This window comes from Bidens hawaiensis, unplaced genomic scaffold, assembly GCF_021521415.1.
Source record: "Bidens hawaiensis isolate Kalapana, Puna unplaced genomic scaffold, B.hawaiensis_p1.1 tig00008123_1, whole genome shotgun sequence".
Classification (NCBI taxonomy): Eukaryota; Viridiplantae; Streptophyta; class Magnoliopsida; order Asterales; family Asteraceae; genus Bidens; species Bidens hawaiensis.
Window position 1 is genome coordinate 650,515 of NW_027491577.1, and position 13,953 is coordinate 664,467.

The window sequence follows — 13,953 nt, forward strand, 5'->3', positions numbered from 1 at the left end:
CGAGGGCTTACTCACCGGTTCGGGTGTCGGTTTGGAGGATATGTGTCAACAACGCCGAGTTAAGCGACTCGGCCACGTGCGTCAAAACATTTCTCTTTTTTGGTTGAACGAATCACTAATTTACATATATGGTTTCCTTATGTTTCTTAGTCTCGTAAGTTATGATAAACAATTATATGGATGCTCTTGTGGTTATAAAATGAGTATGTGCGATATAAAATTATGGGAATGTCGGCAACATTTGTATATGTTTACGTTGTAAAATGATATGTAGGATTTGATAGCGCAAACATAGGGAAGGGCGACAACCCTTGAACGTGTTTACATATATAGTTGGTCATATGGGACATGTGAAATGATAGTGACAGCTTGTATCATCCAACCCAACAGGGTTGTATGGCCCTACGAGACAGATGGAACATATGAGTGAACATATATAGGAAAGGCATGCGACCTTGTGTACGTTTTACTAGATATGTACACTATGTGAAATGAGGATTTTATATGTTAAATTATGCTATGCTAAGTTTATGTTTATGTTTATGAATGTGTCATGTTACAACCTCATATGATATGATTATTATGAGTTATGTATGTTACGACTTCAAAACTACAACTCACCCAGGCATAACTTTCATCTGGTATGCACATCAAGTTGATTGCATGTGCGTTTAAACTAGGGAGGAGCGTATCACTGATCACTGCATCAAAGGGCGATCTGAACTAGAGACCAACATCTATTTAAGAAGTTTTATGTGGAACTTATATTTTGTTGAAGACAGTCATTGTGTTGAATGTTCTATGATCTATCTATGTTTATGTTGCAGAAATTTTATTAAATTTCTATGGTTTGAGAACGGTGTCTCATGAGGAAATCCAACGAAAATACTATATGGGTTTGGGGCGTTTTAAGTTAATAGCGTTGGACAAGTCTATTTTTTCTCTATACCACAAATTACGTAAGAAAATAACACCAATACGATTGTGTGAACATGACTTTTGCCTGTACAAAAAAAATCTCTCATTAGTTATGGACTTATGGTTGCAAAAGACATACAATGCTAGCTTTAATAATTGGCAGCTGCTAGACCAAATTATAAGATATATGTGTTTCTTACCAAATTATAAGATATATGTGTTTCTTATTTCCACTATCACTTTAGCAATATTCAAGTTAGCAACAACTTTATTAGTTTATTATATAACATATTACAGTAAGACAGTGCAGTAGATGCTAAAACGTAATATTTTTCCCAACGTCAATATTATAGGGATACAAATGAGTAATTTTGATAGACCAAAGCTAGAGAACAATCACTTAAGAGTCCAAACCACTTCAACATGAGTAATTTGATACACCAAAACTAGAGAACAATTACTTAGAGCCCAAACCGAAATTAAGAATTATTAAAGAGTTTATGTTAACTAGATATATATATATATATATATATATATATATATATATATATATATAAAATGTATGCAGCTTCTCATGTTTTCATAACCCTTTTGTAACGAACTAAATCAATATGTTAGAATATTAGAATTTATCATGTTATGTAACACATGTTCATCTAAACTACCATTCTTTTGTATGTTAGTACATACTTTTTAGTTTTGCCGTCACATGTTAGTATGTTACAGTGGGCATGAAATCAATCACGAATTTATTGATCTTTCTTGTGTCACATAATTAATAAACATATCCGACCACCGCTAAAGATAAAACAATAGTACGCTTTGTCAAGTGCAAATTTAAGAACGGATATCACATCGATGATGATCAGAAGCATAAGATAATAAATCCGGTTTTGCTGGTGTAATAAAAGTTATAACCAAAGACCAATTGGTTCAGCAGTAGCCTCATGACTTTCCTTATAGCCTACAGGAGGTCATGAGTTCTAGTCCCGTCTTCTCGCCTAGAGCATTTTGTTCCGGGTTGAGCGAGAGGGTTTCTAGTTGTGGTGGACTATCTACTCAATAACATTTCAAGTACTAAATCTTTAATCAATCACACACAAAAAAAACCTCAAATAGCCAAAACACTAAAAAATTATAAAAAGAATATATCAATTATCATAAGAATAAGCTTCCATAAAAGATTATTCAGGAACAAAGACCTACCAATGAATAAGTCATAAACACCAAATATTAACAACACAAATGCCAAATCACAAGAAAACAAATATAATTCTCTAGTCAAATTTAGTATTCTTCAACTGGAGTAGCATCACGAGGCGTCTCGTAAGCCTCTCGAGGCCGTGACTTTTTCACGCCGGCCGTGAACCACACTTTATCGGACCGATAATTTTCCACCACAACGCTCGAAACTTTAACCCAAACCACCACTTTGGTCTTCATTCCTTCAATCACCGTGAACTTTCCCCTTGACACAAGCCCTTTGACCCGAGTTGCATACCTTATGACTGATTGGTCCTTAAAAATCACCTCACAAGGTGAAGGTAAGAGCACCACGAGCTTTAGCTTTGACTCGTCAAACTCATAGCACGTTATGTTTTGTGGGAATAATCCCGGTGGAAGGTTGTATTCTCTAAGGAAATCGGGCAACGGTTTCAACGGCTTTCCTGTGAAAAATATCAGCTATCATACAACAATAATTTTGTAACTCACAAAAGAAATTTGGCCCGTTTGTTTATTTCATTTATTTTCTGGTCGCATGGCCCTTGCAATATCCTGCTAATTGGTGAAATTTGCGCTAAGGAATTTTTTTGGAAGATAATTAAATTGCTAGATGTAACTACCATAGTTATCAAATGCGATAAGTGCTCGAAAGTGTTGAGGCTGGGCCTAGTGCCCAGACGATAAGCGCAAAAAAGGCGTCCGATTTAAAAAAAAAGCGCACATTAAAAAAACATAATTTTAACTAAAACAGAACATCTTAATAAGAAAACATACATTCATTCTTGAAATAGTTCATAGAACAACCAAAAACCAAAACATGAAGTACCAAGTACATCTTAATAATTAGAAAAACCTAATCATTAACACATCTATCATAATATCCAGTAATTCAACAACTCTATAAGCATTCATTTTAACTGTCAAGAACAACAATTCAATCCATCCACAACTGAAGCATTAACACATCTATAATAATATCCAGATTTCCAAAAATTAAAAAACTAAAACCTAATCACAAATTCTGAATATTGTAATCATTTAGTAACTGAAGTCAAATGATATTTAATACACATGGGAAGGTTGTGAACAGATTACGGTGCTTTAATAGTGGAGTTTTAGGTACCGCTAGAGAATAGGAACAGGTTGTTTAAATGATATTTAATATGCATGGGAAGGTTGGGAACAGATTACTGGCGCTTTAAATATCTGAGGCATGCAACTCGCAATTAATTTGATTCGCACTTTAAATGCGTTCGATTTTAACAACTATGGTAACTACAAAAACTATATTATTATAGTAAGTTAAAGTTTGAACTTTGAATTAAAAAATGATTTAAGAGATTTTATGCATTATAAATACGCTCTGGGCAGTTAAACCGAGTCAGTGGGAGAAGTAATTCATTACCTTTTAGTTTGTCAAATACCCATTTGGCCTTCTTTTCCACAGTGTTTGAGAACGCCTGCAAAGATGAAGCAAATTTTGACAATATAGAAAAATTTAATGAGAAATTAAAAAAATATATTGATCTTATTGGTGCATCACTACAATTCATAAACTTCAAGAAAGCTCATGTTTAAGAGTGTTGATCAAAAGTCATAAGACACGCATTAGAACTGAAAAATTGATAAAAGTCTCAAAGTAAGTTATTGGTTTCTGGTTGCCACATCACTCCAAGTCCGAAAAAGGTCGGTCTTAGAAACGCTATTACTCAGCTGATAATGAAGATAAGCAACAGCTTTAATGAATCAACCAATTCGTGCTACCTCATTGCATGTTTCACCTATTTCTATAGCTCACATGACAAATTCTGTCCATAGGCGTGAATTAGTAATGCAACATAAGAAAGAATGAAACCCTAAGTAATGGAATGGAAGTTTAAGCAACTAACTTGTTTAGATCTAATTGAATGAACAGATGCATACCGTAAGATCTTGAGAGATGTTGTTGATCTCTTCCTTGGAGACCCAGAAAGATGCTTCCAACCTTAACCAATGCCTTGTCCATTAGATTAGATCTACGACTGTGGAGGAGGAGATTTACTCTACTTCACAACACTCACTCTCTCTCTCTCTCTGTTCAATAACTTATTTATTACTTTCACCAGAGCTAAACCTAAATTATCACTTGCGTATAACTTATAATGCACAATGTACTAGTTATTAAAGCATCATTCCCCTGGATTTAGTAAAAGGAATTGCCAGGTGTTCTTTGCGGCGCCAGCCTCATTCTCTCACTCCACTTTCCAGTTGTCTTTTCATTAATGCTCTATCAACTTTCTAATTTCTTTTTTTAGTCCCTTAATTAATGTCACTTTGACAATTTTTTGAACGCTCACTAACGTCAACATCACTGGGTGGTCACAAGTCGGCTTGCGATTGACCCCGGTTTAGAACCCCCAAAGAGTTTCTCTCGAATAGCATAAGCCATAGTTCTCGAGTCCTCCTCGCAACGTAGGAGAAACCTTCTTCTCTGATGCCACTCGACACCAGTTGCGCCGCCACAAGAACCGAAACCCTCTGGCGTCACACAAGAAGGATAACACCCCCCCCCCCCCCCTTATATGGCTTAGATTCAAATCGACGACCTTCCTATTGAAGCCTAAATCTTATCTTTTATATTCATCATCATAACCAGCTAGGCTAGCCCATAAAAATTGATTTTTACGTTTATAAGACTTTTATGTTATTTTCATGTAAGGAAAAATAAAACTAGTATAAATTTAAAGAATACTTCAATTTTTTCTACTCTTGATTTATTAAAAAATCAATTGTAAAGTTGAAATTAAGTTTTATAAAAAACTATACGTATTTTATGGATATGTTTGGCAAAAAAAAGCTTTTAGGAGCTTTAAGCTACAAGCTTTTAAGATAAATCTCATATTTATTGAAAAGTTTTGTTTTGTTGGAGTAGCTTGAAGCTTTTAGGTTATGAGAAAAAGCTTGAAGCTAAAAGCTCCAACTAGAAACGTTTAAGGTATGTTTGGCAAAACTAGCTGGTAGCTAGAAGCTGGTGGCTAGAAGCTGTAGTTGGTAGCTGTTAGCTGTAGCCTTTTAGAAATATTTAGGTGTTTGGTAGAGTAGCTGGAACTTTTAATAAAACTAGATGGGTGTTCGCGCGGTGCATCGTTCTAATCCGAAACCTATTCTGACTTGACCCCTTTCGACTCAAAACCGAACCAACATGAACCGGACTAAATTAGCCCTTTTTGCATCGACTTGTTCCGGCCCTAATTTGGTTTTACACATGACCCGGGCTTACCTAACTCGACTTGTTGCCGACCCTAACCAATAATCACATAATATGTTAATTTTTTAAAGTTAAAGATATATAACAATATGATACTCAAATTAAAGAGAATAAAATGCTCGTTTTTATGATGCAATTTTTAAAAATAAATATTAACGTGCGAAAAAATTATGGTCTTTTAAAAAGTCACGGGGTGGTTTGTTTTGAATATGGGTTAAATATGTAGTTATTATATGAATTAACAAAATGTGATGAAAGTTGAAATTAAGTTTTATAAAAAACTATACGTATTTTATGGGTATGTTTGGCAAAAAGTTTTTAGGAGCTTTAAGCTACAAGCTTTTAAGATAAATCTCATATTTATTGAAAAGTTTTGTTTTGTTGGAGTAGCTTGAAGCTTTTAGGTTATGAGAAAAAGCTTGAAGCTAAAAGCTCCAACTAGTAACGTTTAAGGTATGTTTGGCAAAACTAGCTGGTAGCTAGAAGCTGGTGGCTAGAAGCTGTAGTTGGTAGCTGTTAGCTGTAGCCTTTTAGAAATATTTAGGTGTTTGGTAGAGTAGCTGGAACTTTTAATAAAACTAGATGGGTGTTCGCGCGGTGCATCGTTCTAATCCGAAACCTATTCTGACTTGACCCCTTTCGACTCAAAACCGAACCAACATGAACCGGACTAAATTAGCCCTTTTTGCATCGACTTGTTCCGGCCCTAATTTGGTTTTACACATGACCCGGGCTTACCTAACTCGACTTGTTGACGACCCTAACCAATAATCACATAATATGTTAATTTTTTAAAGTTAAAGATATATAACAATATGATACTCAAATTAAAGAGAATAAAATGCTCGTTTTTATGATGCAATTTTTAAAAATAAATATTAACGTGTGAAAAAATTATGGTCTTTTAAAAAGTCACGGGATGGTTTGTTTTGAATATGGGTTAAATATGTAGTTATTATATGAATTAACAAAATGTGATGAAAGTTGAAATTAAGTTTTATAAAAAACTATACGTATTTTATGGGTATGTTTGGCAAAAAGTTTTTAGGAGCTTTAAGCTACAAGCTTTTAAGATAAATCTCATATTTATTGAAAAGTTTTGTTTTGTTGGAGTAGCTTGAAGCTTTTAGGTTATGAGAAAAAGCTTGAAGCTAAAAGCTCCAACTAGTAACGTTTAAGGTATGTTTGGCAAAACTAGCTGGTAGCTAGAAGCTGATGGCTAGAAGCTGTAGTTGGTAGCTGTTAGCTGTAGCCTTTTAGAAATATTTAGGTGTTTGGTAGAGTAGCTGGAACTTTTAATAAAACTAGATGGGTGTTCGCGCGGTGCATCGTTCTAATCCGAAACCTATTCTGACTTGACCCCTTTCGACTCAAAACCGAACCAACATGAACCGGACTAAATTAGCCCTTTTTGCATCGACTTGTTCCGGCCCTAATTTGGTTTTACACATGACCCGGGCTTACCTAACTCGACTTGTTGCCGACCCTAACCAATAATCACATAATATGTTAATTTTTTAAAGTTAAAGATATATAACAATATGATACTCAAATTAAAGAGAATAAAATGCTCGTTTTTATGATGCAATTTTTAAAAATAAATATTAACGTGTGAAAAAATTATGGTCTTTTAAAAAGTCACGGGGTGGTTTGTTTTGAATATGGGTTAAATATGTAGTTATTATATGAATTAACAAAATGTGATGAAAGTTGAAATTAAGTTTTATAAAAAACTATACGTATTTTATGGGTATGTTTGGCAAAAAAAAGCTTTTAGGAGCTTTAAGCTACAAGCTTTTAAGATAAATCTCATATTTATTGAAAAGTTTTGTTTTGTTGGAGTAGCTTGAAGCTTTTAGGTTATGAGAAAAAGCTTGAAGCTAAAAGCTCCAACTAGTAACGTTTAAGGTATGTTTGGCAAAACTAGCTGGTAGCTAGAAGCTGGTGGCTAGAAGCTGCAGTTGGTAGCTGTTAGCTGTAGCCTTTTAGAAATATTTAGGTGTTTGGTAGAGTAGCTGGAACTTTTAATAAAACTAGATGGGTGTTCGCGCGGTGCATCGTTCTAATCCGAAACCTATTCTGACTTGACCCCTTTCGACTCAAAACCGAACCAACATGAACCGGACTAAATTAGCCCTTTTTGCATCGACTTGTTCCGGCCCTAATTTGGTTTTACACATGACCCGGGCTTACCTAACTCGACTTGTTGCCGACCCTAACCAATAATCACATAATATGTTAATTTTTTAAAGTTAAAGATATATAACAATATGATACTCAAATTAAAGAGAATAAAATGCTCGTTTTTATGATGCAATTTTTAAAAATAAATATTAACGTGTGAAAAAATTATGGTCTTTTAAAAAGTCACGGGGTGGTTTGTTTTGAATATGGGTTAAATATGTAGTTATTATATGAATTAACAAAATGTGATGAAAGTTGAAATTAAGTTTTATAAAAAACTATACGTATTTTATGGGAATGTTTGGCAAAAAGTTTTTAGGAGCTTTAAGCTACAAGCTTTTAATATAAATCTCATATTTATTGAAAAGTTTTGTTTTGTTGGAGTAGCTTGAAGCTTTTAGGTTATGAGAAAAAGCTTGAAGCTAAAAGCTCCAACTAGTAACGTTTAAGGTATGTTTGGCAAAACTAGCTGGTAGCTAGAAGCTGGTGGCTAGAAGCTGTAGTTGGTAGCTGTTAGCTGTAGCCTTTTAGAAATATTTAGGTGTTTGGTAGAGTAGCTGGAATTTTTAATAAAACTAGATGGGTGTTCGCGCGGTGCATCGTTCTAATCCGAAACCTATTCTGACTTGACCCCTTTCGACTCAAAACCGAACCAACATGAACCGGACTAAATTAGCCCTTTTTGCATCGACTTGTTCCGGCCATAATTTGGTTTTACACATGACCCGGGCTTACCTAACTCGACTTGTTGCCGACCCTAACCAATAATCACATAATATGTTAATTTTTTAAAGTTAAAGATATATAACAATATGATACTCAAATTAAAGAGAATAAAATGCTCGTTTTTATGATGCAATTTTTAAAAATATATATTAACGTGTGAAAAAATTATGGTCTTTTAAAAAGTCACGGGGTGGTTTGTTTTGAATATGGGTTAAATATGTAGTTATTATATGAATTAACAAAATGTGATGAAAGTTGAAATTAAGTTTTATAAAAAACTATACGTATTTTATGGGTATGTTTGGCAAAAAGTTTTTTGGAGCTTTAAGCTACAAGCTTTTAAGATAAATCTCATATTTATTGAAAAGTTTTGTTTTGTTGGAGTAGCTTGAAGCTTTTAGGTTATGAGAAAAAGCTTGAAGCTAAAAGCTCCAACTAGTAACGTTTAAGGTATGTTTGGCAAAACTAGCTGGTAGCTAGAAGCTGGTGGCTAGAGGCTGTAGTTGGTAGCTGTTAACTGTAGCCTTTTAGAAATATTTAGGTGTTTGGTAGAGTAGCTGGAACTTTTAATAAAACTAGATGGGTGTTCGCGCGGTGCATCGTTCTAATCCGAAACCTATTCTGACTTGACCCCTTTCGACTCAAAACCGAACCAACATGAACCGGACTAAATTAGCCCTTTTTGCATCGACTTGTTCCGGCCCTAATTTGGTTTTACACATGACCCGGGCTTACCTAACTCGACTTGTTGCCGACCCTAACCAATAATCACATAATATGTTAATTTTTTAAAGTTAAAGATATATAACAATATGATACTCAAATTAAAGAGAATAAAATGGTTAGGGTGGTTTGTTTTGAATATGGGTTAAATATGTAATTATTATATGAATTAACAAAATGTGATGAAAGTTCAAGTACCAAAATTGTAAAATTTGAAATACTAAATGCTTGTAGCTTTTTGTAAACGCCTGTTGTTGGAGCTTTTAGCTTTAAGTTTTTTCTTCTAACCCAAAAAACTTTAAGCTACTTTAATTAAACAAGACTTTTCAATAAATTTGAGTTTTTTCTTAAAAGCTTTTAGCTTAAAGCTCTTAAAAGCTTTTAAAAGCTCTTTGCCAAACATACCCTTAGAAAAATCTACAAGCTTTTAGCATTTCATATTTTACAATTTTTGTATTTGAACTTTCATCACCTTTGTTAATTTATATAATAATTACATATTTAACCTGTATTTGAAACAAACTACCCCGTGACTTTTTAAAAGACCGTAACTTTTCCACACGTTAATATTTCTTTAAAAAAATGCATCATAAAAACGTACATTTTATTCTCTTTAATTTGAGTATCATATTGTTATACTTCTTTAACTATATAAAAATTAACATATTATGTGATTACTGGTTAGGATCGGCAACAGTCGAGTCAGGCAAGTCCATGTCATGTGTAAGACCAAATTAGGGTATGAACGAGCCGATGAAAAAGGGCTAGTTTAGTTCGGTTCGTGTTAGTACAATTTTGAGTCGAAAGGGGTCAAGTCAGAATATGTTTCGGATTAAAACGGTGCACCGCGTGAGCACCCATCTAGTTTTATTAAAAGTTCCAGCTACTCTGCCAAACACCTAAATATTTCTAAAAAACTACAGCTAACAGCTACCAGCTACAGCCTCTAGCCACCAACTTCCAGCCACTAGCTTCCAGCTTCCAGTTACAACTACTAGCTAGTTTTGCTAAACATACCATATTTATAATTTGATTACCTAAGAAGTTTTAAGATTGAACTTTAGCCTATCACCTATAGACTGATTATAATTTATTCATAAACAACTCATTTGTAGTTTTACAAAAACTTTTATATACCAAGTTTGTAGGTAACACCTCTAGGCTCTAGGCCATTCCAACAATCCAAACATTCAAGTCTTAACCAAGTGACCGAAAATCTAACGTATTAGACTGTTAGCCGTTAGATCCATATGTGGGGGATCTTTAAACCAACTTACCCAAAAGAATCAGAATATATGGAACTTTAATTTAAGAGGGGACAAAGTGAAAAATAAAAGTATAATGAGTGATAAATAAGCAAATATAAAGGACATCAATGTTACAATCCCTTTTAAGTTACATCCAACTCCCATCAAATTGACTCTTTAGTCTTTACCTCTTTTCCAAATCACTCCAAACAAAGACAATGATGTAACTTTATTAACTACGAGTAAATAAATGAGAATGCCCCAAAATGTCTAAAATTTTGACGCAAATAGACACATGTGAAGACTAGTACTTTCAAATATATAAATATCTTCTTATGTGTTGATTACCCAATATGATACGATATTTGTGTGATATTTTCTTAGGTTTTGTATTTGATACATACATTCTCTCTCATTTTTATACATCTAAAGTCTAAACTAATGTTCTTCTCTCTTTATCCAAATCAATCTATTATACATCCAACCCAACCAAAACTCCTTGTTTTCGTGGCATCGGCACATGATCCATCCAACAACCTACAGGAACCTTAACGGCACCCTTGTCACAAATTAACACTCCTTAATTAATATCTTAGCATCCTCTACTTACATCGTTATGTGTACTACACACAAAAAGCAATGGATCCCAAACCCCGACATGAAGTTACATCGGCAGGCATGTCCTCTTATCAAGTTATATATGCGCTTCCTCTAATCATGCATTAACCTGATCCAAAACCTCAACTATGAGGCTAATGTTGGGGAATTTAATTTCGTGATGAACACTTAGATAATCCGAGACTCATATGCACTTTCAGATTAAATTTTTTTGGTGGTTCTTCAAATACTTAATCGGAAAAAAACGACAAGAATTTTCTATCTGGATGTGTGAAATCGGTTAATTGGAAAGTCCTTTTTTTTCAGAATAGGGTTGGTAAGCCTTTATCAATTTCCAAATTGTGCTTTATAAAAATGTGCTTCTTTTGGCATAGGATTTCAGTGTGACAAAATCTGAAAATTCATTTTCTAATTAATTTTTGATAAAATTGTAGTTACGTGCTCTGTACCTCAGACCCTGCCAGAGGTGCTGCCAAGTCGATCAAATTTTAACTCGCGTGTACCCTTGGTCACCAAGTCTATCAAATTGTTAACTTGCATGTAACCTTTTGATACGTCAGCAAACAAAACTTTATTCCAGTTTTTTATACCCAAAGGCCAAAACTGTTTTTTTTAAGTTAGCGAAACAAATCTTCGCTGGTACTATCTAAAATGCCAAAAATGCCCTTTTAGATGGAAGTTGTTCAAGAACTGCTATTTGACATAAAAAAGAGTCAAGATGTTGTTTAAGACATGCTATTTGGCATACAAGACATGCAATTTTTGTATACAAAAAAATCCGTTTTTTTTTCCATTAACTAAACTTATACTTAAAATATATCCTAAATACCATAATAAACTGCATACTGTAGCACCAGCCAGGCAGCCTGCAGGCATCAGTATTTGTCTTAATATAACTATAATTATAATATTTATGTTAATTTTGACTCTTCTCATGCATTAATTTGATCATATATATACATTTTCTGCCTAATGTACAACTATTTAATGCGCTGTTGTACGATCAATTACATACGCACGACAAATGGCGTTTTTAAATTTGCGGATTGGATCGGTTGAAAACTGGTTTCACGTACCCAAGCCGGTTTTGGGATCAATTTCAGACCTTGACGAGGTTTGAATGTTTGATTGTGTGGATCTACTCTCAAATGCATCATAGCACTATTAAATAATATTTGTCCGAGATATATATCAAAGTGTAACATTAACGAAACAAAAAAAAACACATGTATTGGAGAAAGGAAAATTAATAACAGAACCTAGTTTGATATCAGAAAATTATTGAGAACCAATATATGTTCAACATTATCTAATTATGATTCAAATATAGCATATGAAAACTAAACATTAAACCATGATGCATCTTCAAGAATCAGAATCGTACTCTTCAACTTCTGGTTCCTCCACACACGCAACCGCAAACCACAGCCGTTGATCCGCTCCACGAAACGACCACACTTGAATCTTCGACTTTATCTTCAAAATCAACTTATTCTTCGACCGAAACCTATACCAGTTTGTTGTCAACACATAATTCTCGGTACTCGCCATGCGCCACTTCCTTAACTTCATCGGGTTTTCATACATCTCCAACGTCGGCCCCAACACCCGAACCTCAATCTCGCCTTCGCCTTTTTCAAGAACTCGTTTCTCACCTTCCGTCAAGAACTTATCGGTCTCAAGTTGAATAACCGGCATATTCAACCTGTTTAACACTTTCTTAGTATCGGACTTGAACAAAACTTTCTGAATGACGAGCGTCAACTCGGTACCCTTCAACCCATTCACCACAAACTCCTTCAACCGCTGGGTTACATCGTTAACCACCACGGGCGAACGGACCGCTTGTTTTGTTACCTTTATCTTCTTCTTCTTACCACCTTCCTCGCACGCGGACATTGACAACTTTCTCTTGTTAACGTTTGTCTCTAGGCCTAACTCCTTGTCACGAAAGTATTTCAACATGGCATTGGCGAGTTCGTGGATCTTTCGGAGATAATCGTTGTCTTCGGTCGATGATCTTCGGTTGCGTGTTCTCGCGGGTGCATCTTCAATCATCAGAATCGTATCCGCCATGAAGACTAGGGTTTGGTTTGTAGTGTTAATTTGGATAATACTAACATTTTGTGATTACCATCGATGGTGTACATGTACTTATAAGGTGGTGAATAGATGTGCGTATGAGAAAACGAAAACGAAAAACTCGGAATATAATTAATGAAAATAATCATAATCTTAAGTTAGAATTTGTTTCCATATATAAGATCGTAAATAAACAATATTTTATGAATAATGTACAACTACTTATTGCGCTGTGGTATGATATTTTACACGGGATAAACGACATTTTAGGGGAGAGAGATGGTTTCCAAATATTTTATTTTATGTCATTTAAGTTAAATGACTTTTAATAATTTCAATTTTCAAATGATTTTTTTATACAATTTAGTTATATTTAAATAGTAATAAAACTTACACCTATTCCGGTTTTAACGGGACGGTAATATGGTTTAATGGTTTGAATGTAAAATTAAAGATCAATGATTTAATATCTATAGTATACAATATGTAACTTAAAAAAAAGTAATATACATATAAACGAGCACGTGTGAAGATACTATAGAGCATGTTACTTTATTTTTATTATTATTATTATTATTATTATTATTATTTTGACATGATTCCAAATTTTGTACTTTAAAAAAAGTTAAATTACGGTTCGTGTTCTTTTTTTAATTTCTTTGCAGGCGGTGTCCTTTAAACATTTTTTTCCTACACGTTATGTCCTTTACGCTAACTGGGTTAGAAAAACTCAGTTAAATACCCTCACGTGAGACGCATGTGAGGGCATTTTTGTCTTTTCGTCTACCCTGCAACTTCTTCTTCTTCTTCTTGCAGATCTCAATCAACTCCTTTCTCTCTTATTTCTCTCTCTACGCCACCACCATCACCATACCACAACCACTCTGACCATGGATTTCCTCAAACACCATCACCACCGCCACCACAGGTCCGCCACCAACCACCGCTCCATCTCCGACGCTGACTCCCATCTCCGACGTCGAC

At 34.3% G+C, this 13,953-nt stretch overlaps 1 protein-coding gene and 1 pseudogene across 2 annotated transcripts; both read right to left on the reverse strand.

The window, feature by feature from the left end:
• Window positions 1–2,063: 2,063 nt before the first annotated feature.
• On the reverse strand, window positions 2,064–4,570 carry LOC143637079 (uncharacterized protein At5g01610 pseudogene; annotated as a pseudogene). The gene is made up of 3 exons (XR_013154369.1): window positions 4,505–4,570; window positions 3,548–3,602; window positions 2,064–2,585 (listed from the first exon to the last, which is right to left on the reverse strand). The product of XR_013154369.1 is annotated as an uncharacterized protein At5g01610 pseudogene (transcript).
• Window positions 4,571–12,209: 7,639 nt separating this feature from the next.
• Window positions 12,210–12,963, reverse strand: LOC143637080 (B3 domain-containing protein At2g32645-like). The gene has a single exon (XM_077104536.1). The coding sequence runs from the start codon at window positions 12,961–12,963 to the stop codon at window positions 12,253–12,255; it is 711 nt and encodes a 236-aa protein (XP_076960651.1). The 3' UTR covers window positions 12,210–12,252.
• Between the last annotated feature and the right edge of the window lie 990 nt (window positions 12,964–13,953).